The sequence below is a fragment of the Lissotriton vulgaris genome, chromosome 3_2 (assembly GCF_964263255.1).
Source record: "Lissotriton vulgaris chromosome 3_2, aLisVul1.2, whole genome shotgun sequence".
In the NCBI taxonomy this organism is placed as follows: Eukaryota; Metazoa; Chordata; class Amphibia; order Caudata; family Salamandridae; genus Lissotriton; species Lissotriton vulgaris.
Genome location: NC_141690.1, coordinates 68,386,801 through 68,409,076, shown reverse-complemented (window position 1 = coordinate 68,409,076; position 22,276 = coordinate 68,386,801). Strand labels below are relative to the sequence as shown.

Sequence of the window (22,276 nt, the reverse complement as noted above, 5' to 3'; positions counted from 1 at the left end):
TGGCAAGTGCCGTAAATCTATTAGACAAGATTAAATCGTCTCTGGGCATGATCCTTGAAATATTGGCTGTACCTCCTCCACCCCTAGATTGCTTGGTAACCCATTGATTAGCTTGTAAAGGCGAAATTGCTCTATCTTCTTCCCACAGGTTTTTATTATGCAGCGGCCTAGTTTTCTCGCCGCCAAGTGTCATGTGTACTGGAGGATAGAAAAAACCCCAAGGGCATAGCACGGACGCCCTTTCCTACTGGGTCCAGGGGAGAAGCATCCCAAAAGAGGCGGCTAGTTGTATTGCGTGATTTAAAATTTACTATTACACAGTCGCCTGTCACACATTTCTTTGTATGACCCACCCAATTAACCCTTCTGCCTGTCAGTATATTATCTGCAATATTACTTTCGCCCGTACAGTTCGCATTGCACCATTTTTTGATGTGATTAAGCAAGGTTTCGTGTGATTCTACCTCCCAGTCAGCTAGCTTAGGCACGTTTACCAATATTGCTACGAAAGGTGTTGCATCTGGTGGTAGATTTACTGGGGGTACCGTAACCAGCCACACCCCCCTGTAGACCTCGGGCCCTTTCCGATGGTGTGGAACTAGGCATAGTTTCAAAAGTGGGCGTGGATATACCCTTTTCAACTTTTCCTTTATTGGGCACAGGGTTACCAGTGACCGTGTTAGTCAAAGGACCGCCAACCTTGGGTACAGGTACCTGTGAAGCTGGTGTACACAACACAGTTTGTGTGGAGGACGTAAGGGCCTGTGTGTTTAAAAAATCATTTATTCGGTCACATTTCACCAATAGGCCCTTAACACAGTCCTTCAAAGTCTCAGTTATATCGGTGGCAATCTGAATTAGAGCGGATTCCAGTCTGTCAGAAAAGAGTTTTTCTAATAATGACAAAATACCATCCTCTGTAATGTATATAGCAGTTTGACCCCCAATCTGGCCACTTGATGTGCTCTCCTTAATACCAGAAACAGCAAGTGTGTGTGGTATCACCGTTTCTGGCAATTCCGGAATAGGAAGTACTGTGGGGGACTGAGGCATGGTAGGTCTACAGGTCTCAATAATGACCCTCGGTTCCAGCGGTATACAGTTAATGGAAGAGGTAATAGTTGTACCTGAGCCCTCTTGAGTACTTTCAAGGCCCAGCTCCCGCTCTGTAACCGCAATCTGAGTAGAGAGTTCGTCTACTTTCGTGGTCAGATAAGTTAGAATGCTGGTGGTATATTTTGGAACTTTAGCTTTCACTTCCCCCACTGCAGACGTAGGTAATTTTTGCTTACCCATGATGAAATGGACGAGGCCCGTCCCGTCCCTGGTCGTCCTTGGACGGCCTTAGACGGCCCGCCTTCTGCCCGGGCTCTGCCCGGCGTTCGCCCGCGCGCGTCCCGCGACGCAGTAGGAGCCGCTGTTACTTATGCGCCTCTGGGCGCTGAGGGCTGGCGCTGCTGACGCTGGACCCGGCGTCCCCGGGAAGAGCAGGGGGCGCTGGGGAATGTAGTCCCTCCGCTCCGCTCCGAGGGAAAGCGCTGCTGCTGGTCAACCGGTGTCGATTTCGCGGGTCCCGTGCCTCCGGACCTCCGGACCTCTGCAGACAAATGCCCCTCAGAAAAGTGCCCCGCTCCTCTGCAGGAGCCGCTGTTACTTATGCGCCTCCGGGCGCTGAGGGCTGGCGCTGCTGACGCTGGACGCTGGACCCGGCGTCCCCGGGAAGAGCAGGGGGTGCTGGGGAATGTAGTCCCTCCGCTCCGCTCCGAGGGAAAGAGCTGCTGCTGGTCAACCGGTGTCGATTTCGCGGGTCCCGTGCCTCCGGACCTCCGCAGACAAATGCCCCTCAGAAAGAAAAGTGCCCCGCTCCTCTGCAGGAGCCGCTGTTACTTATGCGCCTCCGGGCGCTCAGGGCTGGCGCTGCTGACGCTGGACGCTGGACCCGGCGTCCCCGGGAAAAGCAGGGGGCGCTGGGGAATGTAGTCCCTCCGCTCCGCTCCGAGGGAAAGCGCTGCTGCTGGTCAACCGGTGTCGATTTCGCGGGTCCCGTGCCTCCGGACTTCCGGACCTCCGCAGACAAATGGCCCTCAGAAAACTGAAACTAAAAAAGTTCTTTTCAAGGAGTAAACGTGGGGAACCATCTACAACAGCAACTGAGATCATCCCAAATAAAGAATCAGATAATTTCTTAGTAGCGGATGCAGCAAGTCTCCAAATTGCTTACGAACTATCTCATCAAATTGAACAAACAGACCTAACTAACACTCAGATGGTTTCTCAAATGGGCCATATGATAGGTGCACATCCCAAAACAAATCTAAAGAACAGATCTAAATTTTGTCCTGTGTTATACCCGGGCAACCGCATAGATGTTTTCCACGATCTGGTTGTGGCAGACCTGGAGACTATGAAAAACACCATTACTAAAAGAGAAAATGTAACAAAAACGGAACGTGCTGAATTGAAAAGCCTACAGTCAAATGGGGTGATAGAAATAAAGCCAGCAGACAAGGGGGGAAACACCGTGATTCAGAACAAAACTGACTACTTGGAAGAAGCCCATCGCCAACTCAACAACGTAACCAACTACAAACTATTGGAATACAATCCAACTGTAGAAATGACTAAGAAACTACACAAACAAATTGAAGCATGGCAAGAAATTGGCCTATTAAGCACGGAAGAAAAAAAACTATCTGACTGTCACACATCCTATAATGCCAACAATTTATTTTCTTCCGAAAATACATAAAACCTTGATCAAACCACCTGCACGTCCAATAATATCCAGTTGTGGATCTTTATGCGAAAATGTAGCTTCTTATGTGGATTACTTTCTAGCTCCGATAGTACCGACTCTCAGCTCTTTCATCAAGGACACTGGTGACTTTTTAAGAATCATAATGGGAGTGGAATGGCAACCGGAGTACTGGTTAGGCACTATAGACGTTGTATCACTGTATACTTCAATCCAACATGACATAGGCCTAACTGCAACAAAATATTTCCTTAATCAAAGACCCATATCAGAACTACGCCATACAAACATGTTACTTGATATGATCACATTTTGTCTTAAAAATAATGTCTTTATTTTTGACAAGAAAATCTATACGCAAACATGCGGTTGTGCCATGGGAGTTTCCTTCTCTCCAAGCTATGCTAATCTCACCATGGGGTGGTGGGAGAAAAGCATAGCTTGGAGAGAAGAAAACGAGCCATACACCACGGATGTGGTGTTATGGCTCAGATTTATTGATGATCTGTTCCTCCTGTGGAAGGGTACCAAACAAAGTCTAATAGAGTACATAGACATCCTGAATATAAATGAAGTGGGACTTAAATTCACCTCAAATATTCAAAAGCAAGAAATAGAGTTCCGTGATACCAAAATCTATATCAAGAACAACAAATTAGAAACAACAGTGTTCAGAAAACAGACATCAACAAACAGTGTGCTCCACGGAACAAGTTTCCATCCTGTGTCGCTGAAACAAAGCATCCCCTATGGGGAATTTGTGTGATTTGTGTGCATGAAACGCAACTGCTCAGAAGAAAATGAAATGGAAAATAAGGTCAAAGAAACGAAAGATCGCTTCTCCAAACGAGGGTACAAACAGGCAGACATAATAAAAGGGGAACAGAAAGCAAGAGCAAAATCAAGAGCTGAAACCTTAATACCAAGAAACAAATCTACAACAAACACAGATGAAGACAAACCATGACTGATTTTGACCTATTCGAAGGAAAGCTACAAAATCCGCCAAATCCTGTTAAAATATTGGAATGTGTTAAAAAAGGACACAGAAATAGGAGTACTAATCGGCGACAGACCTTTAATCTCATACCGAAAAGCTCCGTCTATCCAAGACACTCTAGTAAACAGCCACTTCAAAAAAGTAAAAACTGCAAGCTGGCTAGAGAAACGCCAACTGGGATTTAGTAAATGTCTAACATGTAAGGCATGTAAAGTTGGACAAAACTTAAAGACCTTAAAAGATCCGAAGGGTAGGACTTTTGAAATAAAGGACAAAATAACTTGTGAATCACAATTCGTGGTGTATCAAATACAATGTTTCTGTGGAAAAAAGTATATTGGTTCAACAGTCTGCCCACTCAAAAAGAGAATACTCTAACATACCAGAGCCATCCAAAACAACGATTTGAGCTATGCAACAGCCAAACATTTGAAGACTCACCCAGGAAAAACTTGGAAGGACAGGAGATATGCTGGCATTGCCATAGTGGGTGAGAATGAAAGAGGAGGTGATCGAATCACCAAATTAAGACGCCTCGAATCAAAACTGATAATAAGATTCAAAACTAGAAACCCTTGGGGTCTCAACGCCGATGACTATTTTTTCTGCAAAAATGACCTGAACACTTAAATGAACTGTACAACACTCTAATGACTTAAGAATGTATGAATTATATAAATGAATTACATGCAACAGATGTAGAATACACAAAGATTTTTCTGTGCACTGGATTAGCTGTGAGTGATGCATAAAATGGCACAACTAAGCTACTTGGCACTCTGCCATAAATCCTTCACATGGACACTCAGTCCATTACTAACCACAGTCACAATCTGCGCGGTCTAATATGTTGATACAACACAATGGTGACAGACAACAGAATGTTGTAAATACACCACGCGCATAAAACAAAATCACAAGATAACATTATAATTAGCCAAAGTTGTGACGCAAACTGCAGCACTCCGGCAAAATACAGTGCATTGTTTGGTTATAATTTCAAACCACAATTACTGAGCCCACAATGCATCATAATAAGCTATGTGGTGTCATCAGCTATTTAAAGTAAACACAAATGATGGACATGTGTTTTGTAACCGTGATCAGGGAGTTTCTGTCCGAAACGCGTAGGTGGGGAACCTACAGAAAATAAACTAAAAGATCAACATTCGAAGCAGTGTGCGGCGTCTTCTTCATTGAAGGATTGTTTGCTGACAATATATATATATATATATATATATATATATATATATATATATATATATATATATATATATATATTAACTTAACATCAGGGCACAGTCCAATAACAGATGTTGGGCCTACACGGACCGCAGGGAAGGAGTCAGGTCAGCCTAGACTAATAACAGCATACAGCAGACAGCACAAAGAGATATTCAACATCATTCTCAGAAATTGGCAAGTGGTCAAGGGAGACCCGGTCATTGGTGGGACCCTTGCCGAGAGACCAGCTATTACCTACAGCAGAGCGAGGTCTATGAGCGATATGATAGTAAAGAGTAGCCCGGAAGTAGCCGATGACAACTGGCTAGGTAAGAGTAAGGGCTTCCTAAAGTGTGCAGTCTGCAAGGCATGCAGGATAGGAAAGAACAGGACCACCTACATAACAGCTTTCAATAAAGAGGTGGTCTCGATTAAAAAGAAAATTACCTGCAAATCTGACTTCGTGGTCTATGTGTTGGAATGTGCTTGTGGCCTGCGCTACGTGGGCAGCACCAAGCTGCAGGTGCACAAGCGCATTCTTCAGCACCTTAGGGCAGTGACCAACAAGGACGAGGCATACCCTGTCGCCAGACATGTAAATATGTGCCATGGGGGGGATATAGGATGCTTGCAGTATTATGCGATTGACATGGTCCCGCCACTTCGTAGGGGTGGCGATAGGGAGGCCCGATTGAGAGTTTTGGAAACACGATATATTCTGGAACTCAATTCCAAGGCCCCCAATGGTCTGAATCAAACGGAAGACTTACACTCTTGTCTTTATTAGGGACCTAATATTTAGACCAGTTGGACCACAATTTGTCAGTAACTGCAGATTAATTGAGGGGCAATATGTATCATAGTCAAACATGTAAATAGTCTGCCTTCTGTTTTTAACTTCAATTTATGGTGAAGGTAGCGAAAACAATTTTTATCACTTGGTTAGAGAGTCATTATTATTATGTATCACAATTATGTTTGAGATATTCTTTTTAAAGTGCACCAGCTTTTGCACCCTTGATACAGCAGTGTGGAAGCAGTGGTTATGTGTAGCGATTAAATGCCCACTTGGGCACAATTTTGAAATTTGGAAAATTTGACACCAAACCATTTGTTCCCATTCAGCCAGTGATGTTGTCCCGTTTTGCAAATTTTGCACAATATACTGCGGATTTGCACGAGAAAAATATATAAAATTAATAATATATTTTTGTACATGATTTTAATGTGATGTATATAAAATTGTTGGTTATAGATTTTAATCAATATATTTATTGGGAATGAATCACGATGAATTATGTGGAACATCAAATTGAACAGATGAGCCAAGAGGGACATTCTCTTTTAAATCTGTTTTGTTTGCTATTACATTTTTTTCAATATGGTGATTTATGTAATTTGTTGCTGGACCATTTAAGTGTGGTTTAGGTGTTAAATGCACGATAATACTGTCAAACGTAAGCGCTACTGAACCAGGCTGAAGTATGTTTTTTATTTCCACAGGCTGTGGGGTCAGCTGACTGTGTATTAGCACTTTAAAGATGATGGGTGTGTAACCGACCATGTCATGTGATCAAGGGGCTGAGGTCCCGAAACGCGTCATGGCGGCGTGTTCCGTGCACTAAGGATGAAATAAATCAACTTGCAAAATATCCACTTGGGTCCGGTTTTCGTTATTTCCTTTTGAGTCTGACTTGGGGGATTTGGCGAAGTTCGTGGCACATTATATATATATATATATATATATATATATATATATATATATATATATATATATATATATATATATATATAGATAGATATATATATATTCTGTGCAACATATGCATCAATGTGTTCCACTAAGTAAAATGTTCCAGTACCTGTCAGAGCTTATCCCTCTAGTGATGTAATAATTGGAATTTTGAGGATGGTGCGGAGGTGAAGGACAATGTTTTTACAGTCAGTAAGTGGGAGGTTAGCAGCTGGAGGCATTTGTTGAATAACACGGAATTATGGATTTATTTGGATGACTGCTAATGGGAACCCATTTGAACAAGCATTGGCATAGCCAATAGGTCTCGCCTTTGGGACCTTATAAGTGTTTAGCCATGCAAGAGTTGATGTTGTTGCACCAAGGATATTGTGCTGGATAACTAAACACTTATAAGGTAACAAAGGCGAGACCTATTGGCTATGCCAATGCTTGTTTATTCATGTTATCATTGAGGATTTGTTTATCCCAATCAATTGATTGTATTTTTACATAGAATCCAATAATACAAATTAAACACGATCAAGTGTTAAACCATTTTTTTTTAATATGGTTTAACACTTGATCGTGTTTAATTTGTATTATTGGATTCTATGTGTCAGATCACAGACTCCTAAACATCTAGAATAAATACACTGTTTTATGAAGAACACCCCTGTAGGCCACTGACTTCAGTTGGTTCAACTGGACAGGCATGGGTGAACCTGGCCATGCTTCACGACAGCCAATCAAACTAAGCAACATACTTTTGGAGCAGAAATGTGGATAAAACAGGTTTCTTGCCTCCTTTGCCCTTTTGCTTGTGCTCTAGACTAGTATGCCACTAGTCTGTAACTTACTGGACTTCAAGCTCAGAGAGATATTCGAGAACCTAGAGGTTAGATGACTTACTATGGTGGGAACTATACTGGAAAGTCACATTCTTCTTAACACAAACAGCCCCAAAGTTACCTCTCCAAATTTCTTTGACAAGGTACTTACAACATTCCCTGTGATGGAGGAAGGAACCATATTCTGGCGTGGATGTAGGGGAAAAAGATGAAGCAGGTGTTAGGTCCAGTGTGAGATACAGACCAGGATCTGGGCACACAACGCAGGCAGCTAGGATCAGAAGCAAGGCATCTGCTAGATCTGGCAGACATAACAGCTCAGTCATGAAAACGTGAATTTTCATTCTATTTCTCTGTCCATGATTACATATTGTACATAGATTAGTGGATTGTAACAGGATGTTACCATGTGGACGGCTTATCTCCTACTCTTAGCATACACTTTCGTGGTTTCTGCCTGAGTTGGCATAATGTGCAAAATAAACGATAGACTGGATTGCAGCACACAGTAATTACCAATTACTAAGATTCCATTTCAAATATATTTAAAGATGCTCAACTCTATGTAAACTGGTTTCATCCTAATTCACATATTGGAAGCCAATCCCTGAATTATTTTAAAAATTTCTTTACAGAGTTGGGGCCTTAAAAAAATTAGTTCACACTATGTTTGGAGAATAGCTAGTGATTGGCCTGGATGTAAAGTAAACTGTATACTGTAGCTATAGCTTTCACATTCATCCTGACATTTCTCTTTCTACTTAAGTCATTGACACAGTGTTTGGTCACTAACACAAGATGTGGTAAAAAAAAGTCTGACACAAGACATTTTATCCTGCCTTTAATTAAGACCAGCTGTATAAAATGGTTGAGCCATCATCATACAAACAACCACCCATTGAGAGTAGCCAACCCTGCTTTAAATTATTGATCACTTTTTCAGTCAACATTGCTACTGAACTACTCAAATTAGCATCCCTTTTCTGACCATCCACAATGCCACTAGGTTACGCTGTTCAAAACGCTAATACCAAATTTAATTTATCCTCATAGGCTCTTATCAAACCTTCAAGGCTAAATTCCAAATCCTATGTGAACATTGTTTGCACAAGGATATGAATTTCGAAAAGGGCTGTTAAAAAACAAAAACAAAAAAAGCAAGCCATGCAGAATTCAGTGTGTTTTTGCATGCAAAGTCATTTGCAAAATAAAAACCTGAATTGAAGGAGTTTACCATCCGTGGTGAATACTTCAACGCATAAATAATCTTATTTATCAGCTGCTTTATATACCTCAATCTCTTCTGCCTAACTTGCAATGATATAAATTAGAAGAGTTGGCCTGCACACATATGATAATCCAATTGAATCCTAACTTAAGGTGAATTTCTACTGTTATAAATCTATTTTACGTGTGCATTCACTTGAAGGGATGTAGCCCTAAGTCCCCACAGACATGAAAATGAAAGCAAGAGGTTGTGGAAAACCAAAACCTACGTGAAGCACAGCTACAAGCGAAAAAACCTCTCTTAGTGTACACAAGGTTTAAGGAAATGAGAATCAAAAACACATTTGTGTCTATTGGAGATGAACAAAAATCATTTGTTATTTAATCCAAAACATTGTTTGGAAAGAGAATCAACCCTAAATGTTGTTGCACTCTTAGCAATTCAAATAATGTTGAAGTAAATCATTGCCTTAAATAAACAAGAAAATAAACACAATTTAGAGCAATATATGGCCTATTTACAAAACACAAGTGAAACTAAATCCTAATGCATTTCGGGTTAAAACTAAACCCTTCGTCAAGGGATGCAAAAATGATCGTTGTAAATCAGTAGTCCGTCTCTTGCCGTCCTCCATCCAGAGCTACAACACAGAATTAATATATGATAAGGAGCAAATGTGTCCGTGAGAAAAAAGAACTCTAAACTAAACTTTATCCCACGAAGGAGGGCAGACAAGGTACACCGAGCGCGAACCCACTCTGCTCTCATGTTTAAAAAACCTGAATCATAAACTGGGAAAGAGTGCCTTGTCTGCCCTCCTTCGTGGGATAAAGTTTAGTTTAGAATTCTTTTTACTCACGGACATTCTAGACAGCGCGAGGACTCTTTCTATGTCCATGATGTGGGCCCTTTAAATATGAGAGTAGAGTCTTAGGGGGGGGGGGCTGCACGATTCCCTTGCGAGAACGATAATTGCTACCATATGGCAGCCCTCGCTCCCGCAACTGAGTCGCCAGACGTGCACACGTTGCCACTGAAGGCAATGGAACGCGTGCACGTTATTGGCTGAAAAGCCAAAGCGATAGCTACAGGTCTTTTTGCCTATACAGCGCATGCGCTCTGTGTAGGCGAGACCTAAAAAGGAGCCTTGGAAGCTTTAGCTTCTTTGATCGGATTAGAAATGCATTTATATTAATATTATAGAGGCAAAGTAACCAGTTCTGCACATTCAGATCTTCAATTCATAGGTTAGTAAACTGCTTCACTTATGTTTATTCAGCAACCAGTCAATTAGGTTGCACATTTAGTTAGTTCCCAGTCATAAAAAAAAAGCTTCAAAACTCCTGCAACTGAAAAAAAAGCTGAAGGCGAATTGCTTCAAGAGGCATTACCTTCTAAACAGTAGTTTTCATCCACTGCTCACCTCGTTTTATTAGTCTGGGCTCACTGTCTTTTCACCACTGAACCATTGCTTTCCAGCTATAATCCCTTACTCTACTTGCACACCAAAGACTAATTCCTGTTGAATAATTGTTTCCAGCTTGTTAAATGCTGCCTTAAGTTCCATTTTTCTTTTTCAACTATATTTTGCAGGTTTGATTTGAAAATCCAGAATTAGCCGTTCATAAAAGGGGGTCTCCATTTTAGTTACTGCCTAATGACACACGGACTCAGGAGTACACTATGGGCGTTTCTTTCAGGGAGGCTTGTAGTGGAGAAATTATAGTTTTCACGCACAATCTTGTTTCGAGATAATCTGACATAACACCAGAGATCTGGACCTTTTTGTGTAAGCAAATGGTAACTCAGCATTTCCTGAAGTTACTAGGGAATACAATTGGTTGTTCATCCAAGAACCCAATCATAAAACGTTATAGTTCATAGGATCCTACGATTTCCACAGATATCACTTAAGTTACCAACAGCTAAATCTCAAAAAGGCAAAGAAAGTTACTCGTGGGTAGCAATTAATTTCTACTATTGGATTGATTTTTAAGTTTGGGATCTGGTTAAAGTACCTAAAACTTCCAAAGATGTGATCCAATAAAGGTTTAGTCCAATATATTCATGACAGGTGTCTACTTCTGAGGTTCAGGAAATAAGTCTGCAGCTAAAATCTGTTGACCCTGAGAGTGCAAGTGATTCTAAACTACGTTTTCAATCTGTCACAACAGTTTCATGACCCTCTATATTGTATTACATCAGCGGGGGCTATTTCAGTGCATAACTGTGATAAAAACACTGAATTTCACACCATTGAATGTTAGCCTTGCATCAAATTTGCTTAGTCCATTTTGGAAGTATTGCTCTGCTTTCCTATTCTGCCTTGCATTTAACACAAGATTCCAAACACTAAAGCATCTAAAGGCTTTGTGATCCAACACAGAAACTGCCAAAATGTTCAATTAACCTCATTGTTATGGTTTCTGGATACTACTGTATTGTTTTGCCCGATGAAATAATCAGAATGTATTCACTTTCACCATTCATTGCTAGGGACAATATTATTGCACAAAGTAATTCGAAAAGGCTAAAATGAATAAACAATAGAAAAAGAGGCATTTATAGCTTGGCATTGAACTTCCTACTATCTAGTCGTGTTTGATTTTGAACAGACTACGGTTCGGGGTTTTTGCCATCTATACAAGATCTTCTTGTATGAGATAAGCTACCCACCACTTAATTAGCAGAATGAGATAGTCAATCAATATGCAAATAACCTGTATTAAAATCACCTATGATTTTGGAGTCCAAAATTAGGGGTCGATTATGATGGCGGGCGGACCTGCATCCGTCCGCCACCCCGAGGTGGAGGGACCGTCCGCAGGGGCAGCGGCATTCCCTCCATTGCAATTAGGATGTGACCGCCACCCTGGCAGTCACATCCTGTATATTTAACATTGCGGCGGGTGCTGCTTCAAGCAGCACCCGCCGCAAAGTTAAAAGTGCATGCTGTGTATTTGCATGCACAAAGCGGCAGGCACCGTGCAGTGCCTGCCGCATTGTGCATGCAAGTGCAGGGGGGTAACATATGTACCCCCCATGTGCACCCCCCACCCTCCAACACCCTGGGGGCCCGCAAGGGGCCCCCAGAAGCAAAGGTCAACATGCTTTTCCGCCGCCTGAAAAGCCGCCACGGAAAAGCATGTTTCCGCACCCATCGTAATGTGGCTGGCGGTGTCTTGCAGACACCGCCACCACATTGCGGTCCACACCCTGCGGATCAGCGGCGGATGGACCTGCTGTCCGCCGCAGATCCCACCGCCATCATAATCTGGCGGTGGGTGTTTTCTTTTGCCGCTGCGGTGAATCCGCATCCTCCGGGCCGGCGGTGGCTTCCACCAGCCCGGAGGACGCGGATTCACCGCCATCGTAATCGACCCCTTAGTTAGGATTTTGTACTCCAGCATCAGTACGCAAGTTATTTATACACGGCCGCTGCTTTTTCAGAATTAACTTAAAAAGGGATGTTAATCGTGTTAGCAACAATGCTAAGCAAGCCATATTCGAGGATTTTTAGTCAAAAGCTCATAACCCACTTACTTAAACATCAATCCATCTTACAATCAACATTCTCATGCCCTTATATAAAAAAGAAACAAAATAAACATATAGATTGCGCTGAGCATTAACTCAAATAACTTTGAATCACATATTAAACACAATAGCCATAGGCTCTATCAGCTTTGCCAAGATCCCTTCCTCTATTCTTTTTTTCACCCTGGGGGTAGTAAGCCACTGATGGGGATTGGTAGCAGGTTGAGCATCGAGAAGAAGATGAGGGCAGGAACTATCTTCTCCTAGTAATCAGTCAAGCCCACCCTGGACATCATTAAGCCCACCCTTACTCAGAATTACTCAAGTCATTCCTCACAGTGCATCTAAGGCAGCTGGGCAGCCTATATACTAGCCACTTCAAAGGTTTATCCCTCTAAGGACCTCAGAAAATACAAAAGCTCAGAGAGAGGTCAGGCCAAATGTGTTCTGCTCTAAGGTTCTCAACACATATACAACCTAATGCCTGGAATAGGTTTGAAGATCATTTGAGCATTCAAAGTACTCTTAAAATAGGCTATGGTGTTGTACACAATTTTGCAGTACACCAAATTATCACATATCCATTGACAATTCCTTACTTTGATAAGCACCAGTGAAATTAGTAGTCTAAACTTTTACTAACATGGAATGCTTTTTCGATGGGAAGTGGTTGGGATTTGAAGCTCCTGTAAATATTTCCTTTTTTAGTAATCTCTGCAAAGTTGTTAGAAAGGCTAAATGTTGTGATGGCTGTATGATGGAAATCCATTGGTTGAAATAGTACGTCAATAGAAGTTAAATTGGTGTGTTAGCATGAATTGAGATAACACTGTATGTTTTAATTAGATTATCTGAAACATGAAAATAATGAAACTGTACCTGTAGTGACGACGCGCCACTATACTTGATGAAACTCTTCCCTCCCTCTCACCAACACCACAATTACTAAGAAAATTGTTGCTGTCCAAAACAGCAAGTTCATGAAGGAATAGTTCAATTGTGCTTTCATCCCATCCATCTTCTGGACATTTACCCTTTAAGAGAAAAGAAATATTGATTATTAACACCACTCTTTTAAATATTTGCCTCTCATTAGTCTTACCTCCACATACTGTTAAAATCTTGCGAGAAATGTGTATTAGAAAAGGATGCCAAACAAGTCCGCCTGGTTGCATCACAAAGTTATGTATGTGCTCATATTGGGAAATGTTAATGTACCCTAGAATCAGAGATCACCATTGTGTGAACTGACCCTTTCTTCAGGGTTATGCCCAGACTTTTTGTCTTCACCCTACTCCTATTTTTAGCTGAATTTGTTTTTGTTGGCCTTAGGACTCTATGCATGTTACCATTGGTAGCCAGTGCTAAAGTGCTTTTGCTCTCTCCTCTAAACATTGTAACTTTGGCATACACCCAACTGGCATATTCACTTCATTGGAGTTCCCTAGAACAGTGTTAGTACCTGTGCCTACGGCTGTAAATTGAATGCTGCTAGTGGGCCAGCAGCACTGATTGTGCCACCCAATTAAGAAGCACCTTAAACATGTATCAGGCATGCCATTGCAGCATGTGTGTGCAGTTTTAAACTGCCATTTCGACTTAGCAAACTAACCTTCTGCTAGGCCCAAACCATCCTTTTTAATATAAATATGTCACCGCTAAGGAAGACCCTGCACAACCCAGAGGGCAGGGTGCAATGTATTTAAAAAGTTGGACATGTACTTTTTTGTTTGACATGTTCTGGTAAACACAAAGTCTTAAATTCGTTTTTCATTCCTGCAAGGCCTTCTTCCTCCATAGGATAACATTGGAATGACCTTACTGCATTTTATAAGTGTAATTTCCAAACAGGAATAGGTAACTCATTCATGTTTGGTGTCTCCGGAATCACAATTTAAAATCCTAACTTATGGTGAAGTCGGATTTTAAATTGGCATTCTTAAAAAGCCACTTTTAGAAAGTTGGCTTTTTAGTGCCTTAGCCATTTGGTGTCTGCAGCCTGTCTCTGGATACATTTTAGCACATTACAATATTTAACAAATGAGATTTGACATCGGGTTTGTGCCAAAACGGTATGGAACCCAGATGCAAAATCTGGGTATAAACGTATACATTTATTTTTTTAAACACTGCCATAAAGAGATTAGTAACAAAGAGACATGTGGCAGTAGATCTGTTCTGCTCAACTGGTTGCAAAGTCCACATTTTAAAATATCTTATAGGGTTAAGACACCTTTTGCCGAGATCTTGGTGTGCCCGGTAAATCTCAGGGAATAATATTATTTGTGAAATAACTCTAGATGTTAATGGATTTCCTAGAGAAATCTGTGTTTTGTCTAGTCCCAGTTTTAAATCAAAGTAGCACAGAGTGTTAATTTGGTTCCTGCAAAGCACATTATCTAACATGCAGATTGCAGATTTTTATTTTATGTAAATAGTTCAACAGGTTACTACGTTTAACACAGAGATCATTTTGTAACAAAGAATGATCTACAGTCAGGACTCTTTATGAGACCTACATGAGGACATGTTCCCCAATGAACAACACAGCTTCTCATTTATCTGCTCTACCTATTACAATTGAACAGGTCCTGATGGGTAACATTTGGTTCTTTTGTTCCCACTTGACCCACAAATTTCCTTTCTAACTAAAAATGTGGTAATATCTTTAAAATTGTCTTTTAACCTATGCATCACACTATTCTCTAAGGTTCCCGTGTTTTTCCTGCCCTATACCACTTGAGTGTCAGCATTTCCGCGCATGCATTATGATAGGTTCTTATTTCTTTACATTTAGAAACTCTCCTCAACCTTTTCCCTACTCGTAATCCAGGTCTCAGGAAGGCAGTATTTAATCCACTTCCGGGTGCGGCGAACAGGTGACCGCACCCGGAACCAAATCGCCAACCTGATTGTTACCTCCAACGAACGACTCCCCGCACTACGGGTAAGTTCTACGCCCTTGCGATTCCGTTCCTTTCCCTTTTATAACTTTTACGATCTACCGCACAAGTATCAGATTTTGGCTTTCCAATCAAGGGCACGAATATACTCTGACAGGGCATTAAACTAAAAGCGTGTAACACGCTAGCCATCGTTCACTACAGGAACACACTTATTCTTTTAATCTAAAGTTCGGTGTTCTTGCTTTATTTATTTATTTATTTATTTGCAGGTTTATATAGCGCTATGAATAGACTCCCGTAGGAGTATCTCCGCGCTTGTGACAACCGGCCAGAGGAAGTATGGAGGGTAGTAATGATGTTAAAAATTATTTCAGACAATTGCTCTTGAATCCCGAGAAAGGGTGCTTAGCTAGAATAAATTAAATAAAAAAGTTTTCAGGTTCTTTCTGAAACGAAGATGGTTGGAGCATTGTCTGAATGAGAGTGGGAGCGCGTTCCAGAAATTAGGACCCACCACAGACAAGGCCCTACCGCCTAGCCTAGTTTTGCTTATCTTAGGAACACTCAATAACAGCTGTTCGCTGGACCTAAGGGTACGGGTGGGAACGTATGGAACAAATTTTCTAGCCAAGTATTCTGGTCCTGATTCATGGAGGCCCTTATGAATGATACAGCAGGTCTTGAACTTCACTCGTTGACGTATAGGCAACCAGTGATGTTTGTGTAGTAAAGGTTTAGATGGAGATCTGGGAGGTGCATTAAGCACCAGCCTGGCTGCTGTATTCTGCATTACCTGCAGACGATCTAGTACCTCTTCATTTGCACCTGCCAGGAGGCCATTACAATAATCAAGACGGCTGATAACTAGAGCCTGGACTAAAGTTCTCCTATGGGAGTCAGGGAGGAAAGGAAATATCCTACGGAGGAGACCTATCACGTGGAAACAAGATCCCACGGTGGTGTTAACATGTTGTTTCATGGTCAACTCCGGTTCCAATCGAACTCCCAGGTTCTTGATTATTGATTTAGGTTCAGGAACTGGGCCTAAGTCAAGTGGCCACCAATCGGGGGACCATTGGACCCTGGCTTCACCGAAAAGCATCACCTCGGTCTTCCCAACATTACATTGAAGAAAGTTGGAAGACATCCACCTCGCTACTGCCTTTATCCCATCGGAGAAAGATTGTATAATCTCCGGTGTTAGTTGTTTAAAGGGGAAGAGCAGCTGTGTATCATCAGCGTAAGACACTGGGCAAAAGCCAAAGGCTCTGGTTATTTCTGCCAAGGGAGCCACATAGGTGTTGAACAGGGTCGGGGTCAAACAAGATCCCTGCGGGACCCCCTTGGTGATTTTAACCTCTTCCGACCTAAACTCACCCATGGTGACACATTGGGTGCGGTTGGAGAGGAAGCTTTTAATCCAGTCCAGTGCCTTACCGCCGATTCCACTCACAGACAGTCGTTCGATCAGGATGTTGTGTGAGATGGTATTGAACGCTGCCGATAAATCCAGCAGTACCAGGACAACAGAATAACCATTGTCCTGGTACATCCGCAGATCGTCCGTTATCGACAGCAGGGCCGTTTCGGTGCTATATTTTGGCCTGAAACCTGACTGTGATGGATCAAGGCTGCCTGATTGTTCAAGGTAGTTAGATAGATGTTTATTGGTGTGCTTTTCGATGATTTTCCCTAGAAATGGTGACAGGGAAATCGGCCTAAGATTAGACATGTTGGTCCAAGGGGAGGATGTATTCTTCCTAATTGGTCTGACTAGGGCTTTTTTCCATTGCTGTGGGACATTTCCTGTTGTAAGTGAGAGATTCACCAGTCTCTGAATATCAGGACCCAGTGTTCTCCCTAAAGGACCCATAAGTCTGGCTGGAAGGTGATCCTTTAGGCACCTTGCAGCTGCTAGATGGAATAAGCTACCCACGGCGTTGCGATTGGAATCATCAGAACCACTCTTTAGAGCTAAGCTCAAAACTGCATTATTCGCACAGTGAGGTGTTCCGCATGTGTAAGTTCCAGTAAATTCAGCTCCTCAGAGCGGGGACACGCCGCTGTGCGTCACCAAGCGCTTTATAAAACCCCCTAAATAGAAATGGAAGCGAGTCAGCTGGGCTCCCACTTTTAATGTCAATGAGCAGTTGCTGAACCTCTATTAAAGATATTTCAGGAAAATCATTGAGGGAGTAGGAATTAATGGGCGCTATTTGCACCAAAGTATGATTATACTGGCTACTCGTGGCAGGGATAAGTGCCTCTATTTTTTTTATAAATGGCATCGATTTTTTCAGTGAAAAAACTCGAGATGCTATCACGAAGGTGTTGTGAGCCATGTCTGCACTTTCGCATGCTATAGGTTTTAGAAAAGTGTTGACAATCTGGTACAGTACTTTCGAATCGTTACCAGCTGCCTCTAACTGTGCGGTAACATGATTCTTACGTGCAGATCGTATGGCTTTGTGATAGATGTTAAGGGCCTTTTTATAGTTGGTTTTGTCTTCCTCCAAATAGGATTTTCTCCATATCTTTTCTGTCTTTCTAGCCATGCGTTTAAGACTATGCAGTTCTTCCGAATACCAGACCTCTTGTTTCCTTGCAAGGCTCATTTTAAAGGTTTTTAGTGGGGCAATTTGTTTACGAGGAGAGTATTCACTCCCCGCCCCCCGGCCTCCCTCCCCCTTCCCTTTTTTTCAAATGTAATTGCACGAATTTGAGGGCGGCCTAATATTTCTTTTAGGCTTCATTTCTCGATTTACTTGGGGCATCGAATACATCATAGGTGACCAGCCCTTTGTACATAGAATTAACTCTGAAGGACTGGGGTATCACGGGGACCTGCTGAATCTTAATACCCAATAACTTAGCTATATGCATTTGCACATCCTGATCATTTACCTATGACCATCAACTAATAACAGTATCAGGATGGAGTGGATACAGCTTTCACTCACTTATATATTATTTCTTATACCTGGATACATATTTTCTAGTCAAGAAAGTGATTTACTTTCTTATCTGGCCAGTACATAATTGTCAGTGTCAGGCACACCGTGATTAATAACAATAGGAACAACTCTATCTGAAGGCCGCATACTTATATTCCGGCCCCTTTTTCTCTCCCCACCTTTTTTCCCCTATATTCAAACACTACGTGGACTCTTTTTGTGAAACCATTGACGTCCTCAGGGATTCTTCCATTCTGCTACGGAAATCGCGAAACTACCCTCATCACGACACAAGGATCTTGATACTTTCCCGGGTTCCCAAGCCCTGAGATTAAACTAAACTCAGCATCATCACTGAGTAAAGGTGAGTCATATGCCATCCTATTATCAACCCCTATGGGTTTTAAATTTTAGTGCCTTCTACCCAACCTTTATTCCCATAGGTTCTTAATGATCTATTCTGTCTCCATAGAATCTCCACCACTAATGTGAGAAAACCTTATTTGAAACTGCGAACCATACCCTATAGACACTATCAAACCCGGTCTCGAGCGGAGCCGGGTCGGAAATATCACCGGCACCGCGGTGAGATTACCTTTTTGTCCTTTTCTCCCCCCTCTCATTTATTATTCTCCCCACCCGTACGCATGACTCATGCGCCCTCATGGGACTGAGTCACAATAGATGTGTTTTTTGTAAATATCACCATTAGAACTTCATCCTTTAATCCCTCCTTTTGTCTTTTTCTGCCCTTTCCTCCCTTTTGGCACTATAGACCTGTGGTTATAAATCATTGACCTACAGGTAGGATGCGCACCTCCGTTCTAAACCCATACTCCCTGGTCCACCAGCGAGTTCATTTTCTGTTCTACACTCCTTCCCTCCCACTCTACTCTGGAATCTAGCCTCTGCCACTTTACCCCCCGTTAGTTTCATCATCTTTCTGCTACTTCTAACTCACTACTTTTTCCTGTGATTTACTTAATGCTACTCTCCACCACTCCCTCTTGCGACACGTTAATTTGTTCATTGTGAATATACAAAATGTACTAGATTCTACATCTCACCTTTTTATGATCACTGCCGACCCACTTCCCTTTTTTTCCCCCCCTACACTTACCAGGATTAGTATCACAGGTACCAGGGTGGTGTGTGTGCATCCACTCATATGTTTATGTTCACCATGCTCACCAGTCACTCACCCTCACCAGTCACCTTAAACAGTCACTATTGACCTTACATTGTCATATCTACCATGTATTCCACCCATTATTTTGTATCCTTCCCAGCCCTGAGGAGTCGCGGAAAGGTGTGTTTTTCTTGCGACGAAACACGTGTCGGCTGGCTTTCTGGGATCAATAAAAGAAAATCTGAAAAACTAATGATCCAATCCTTCGCCCATTACCTATGAACTTTATGTCCATTGAGACATCCTTTTTTGCTTGAAACTTTACTTGAGTGTGCAACAGGTTTTGCTTCTACTGTATGTGGTGTGTCCTCCAGGCACATTTTGAGGGGTTTCAGGGAATTGCCCCTTACCTGCATGCACCTCCTGCCTTACAGTGTTCTCCTGTACGTTAACCCAAGCAGTGCGCCCAGTATTTCCCTCACACCTAACACCCTGTTCTCGGACTCTATACACAATGCGGCAGGCACCACGCGGTGCCTGCCGCTTTGTGTATGCAAAAGCATACATGCATTTTTAGCATTGTGGCGTGCGGTGCTGAGAGCACCGCCCGCCACAATGTTAAAAACGCATGATGCTCCCGCCACTGTGTCGGGCGCATCCTAATATGCAGTGCGGGACCGCCGCTCAACTCGCGGGCGGTCCCGTTTTCCGCGAGGGTGGCGGGCGGGCAATGTCCGCCCGCCATCCTAATGGGGGCCTTACAATGCATGCATATGTCTTATATACAGCCATCGAATAAACTAAAAATTTCTCCCTGAGCCAAGTCTGAACAGAGTTTAACAACGTGCTGCGTCATGCAACCTGAAGGCCAGTTTCTATATGAAACTTCAATGCCATTTATCCACATGAAACTGTTTTTCATTATAGTTCACTTGATTCATTCAGATTGATTAGTTAGCTTCCCAAACTCAGTTAAGCACAGTACTATGCGCTCTTCACTCGAATAACCCCTTCATAACTCTGTGTCTGACGATCTCACGGATGGCAAAATTCTCCATCTTACACTTAAAAAAACAGAGCATCTTCTTACTGTCATCAGGTAGTTCTCAGTCCTACACTTTTGTCCTTTTACTATCATCTTTCTCAAAGCCCACATGAAATCTGGTATTTACTTCTAACGTCAATATGATTGAGCTATAAAAATCCTAAATATCTGCTTCATCACATAGTTTCAACTACATACTGTTAAAAATGGGTGTTTGTGGTTGGCTAGGGTATGCATTTAAGCCAGGCAGAACACACCACTCTTGTCAGGACAAGTAAGTTACACAACAAAGACAACCTTAGCTCACCCCCTTGGTAGCTAGGCACAGAGCAGTCAGGTTTATCCCCATAGGCAATGTGTAAAATGTTTGCACAACATGCTCACACCAATTACACAAAATGTACACCACAAGAGATTCCACACAATATGATATACATTGTACATAATACATAGACCAACTATGACAAATCCTAAGTACTGTGCATCCTATACAATATCTGGATCAGTATACATTATCTTGCTAAGACAAGATTCAAAATGACATGCATGAGACCATCAGAACATGAAACGCAAAATGAAAACACATCAATCATAAATGCTGTGCCTATGATGCAAATTCTGGCAATGTAAGGCAAAACAACATACCTCTATATCAGAGCAGGGAATGCAGTAGACAAGGAATGAAACGCAAATAATCCCGGGTCATCATAAGCACCATAATCATTAAATATCACTGTAGACACATCAGCAAACGTTAGCCCCTGTAGACAGATGAACACTTAATCTGTATAAGCCCTGGTGAAAATGACAGCATTCCAAACATAACGTAGGGCCCACAAGCCCCTGCACGCCTACTACAGTGGTTATGGTAATCACAGCTCTCCGTACTAACAAATCTGTGGCCTCCGTCGAGGACTCGCCAGTCGTGTATCCCCAAGATGCAGTGCCCCCTAGTATGTGTCAGCATGGGTGTCCGCAAGGGGGGGGGGCCAAGAAGGGGCGCTTGCCCCCCACTGGAGCGCGCCTCCTTGCTCCCCCTGCAGACGCCCATGGCGGCAATCACAGCTGAGCTGACTCGCAGCACCAGAATGGGCCATTAGCCTTTTCGTGCCTCATTAACTGGTGAGTTCACTTCGGGGCGCTGCGTTCACACATGATGTCACCAAAAGTACAGAGTTCACCCGAAAGTTGCTGCAAAGCATTCAACAACGTATCCATGATACTTACAATGTGAAACGCTCGGATGCGCAGATCTGGACAGGGCTGAAGCCCAGAAGCAAGCCTCTCCACTAGTAGGGAAAAGACACACTACAAGACGCGCAGGAACCATGAGCCTCCTACCCATTCACAAACGTCCTGCTCAGCCCACAATCGAGAACAGGGATTTCTCAAGAAATCTTCTGCATGTATGGGGCCTTTTTGTTGCCGATCTTCATCTCACATTGAAGTAACCCCTCAGCCAGGGCTTCAAATGGGCCGGGTCCCCCCGGGTCACAGAGGACGTTGCAACGGGTCCTTATCGGGTTCTAACGTCATGCCCTTTATTCGGACATAAACACTGATCGATTTCTAAATAATTAATGTAAAAAGGCAATCCATGTCAGAGATTTAGTCCCCGTTTGTGTTTAATGTTTTACTTAATATTTCATTCCCTTAGAATGTTAACGATTTCCCGGATGTTGTGTTTCTGTATTTTTTTTCAGTGTAGCATATTACGCTTGTAAAGCGCCTACTTTGAACTGAGCCACCACCAGGTGCTAAGAACGAGCCATGGTTGAATGCTAAGCATCCGAGAATGTGGTTTTTATGGCCCCTTCTGAGAGGCCCAGAACCAGCCAGCGCCAGCCTGCCTCTGAACGGTTTCAGCGACCCTCCCTGCCCCCACCCTTTGTTATCTTTTAGACTGGTGCCACCA

The 22,276-nt window shown here is 42.6% G+C and overlaps 1 protein-coding gene across 1 annotated transcript in view; it reads right to left on the bottom strand.

The window, feature by feature from the left end:
• The window catches only part of SEPSECS (Sep (O-phosphoserine) tRNA:Sec (selenocysteine) tRNA synthase), a 270,729-nt gene that overhangs the window by 235,570 nt on the left and 12,883 nt on the right, over positions 1–22,276 (bottom strand). The window contains exon 2 of the mRNA XM_086964015.1: positions 13,207–13,361. Coding sequence (XP_086820141.1) covers positions 13,207–13,361 — 155 coding nt within the window. The remainder of the gene's footprint in view (positions 1–13,206; positions 13,362–22,276) is intronic.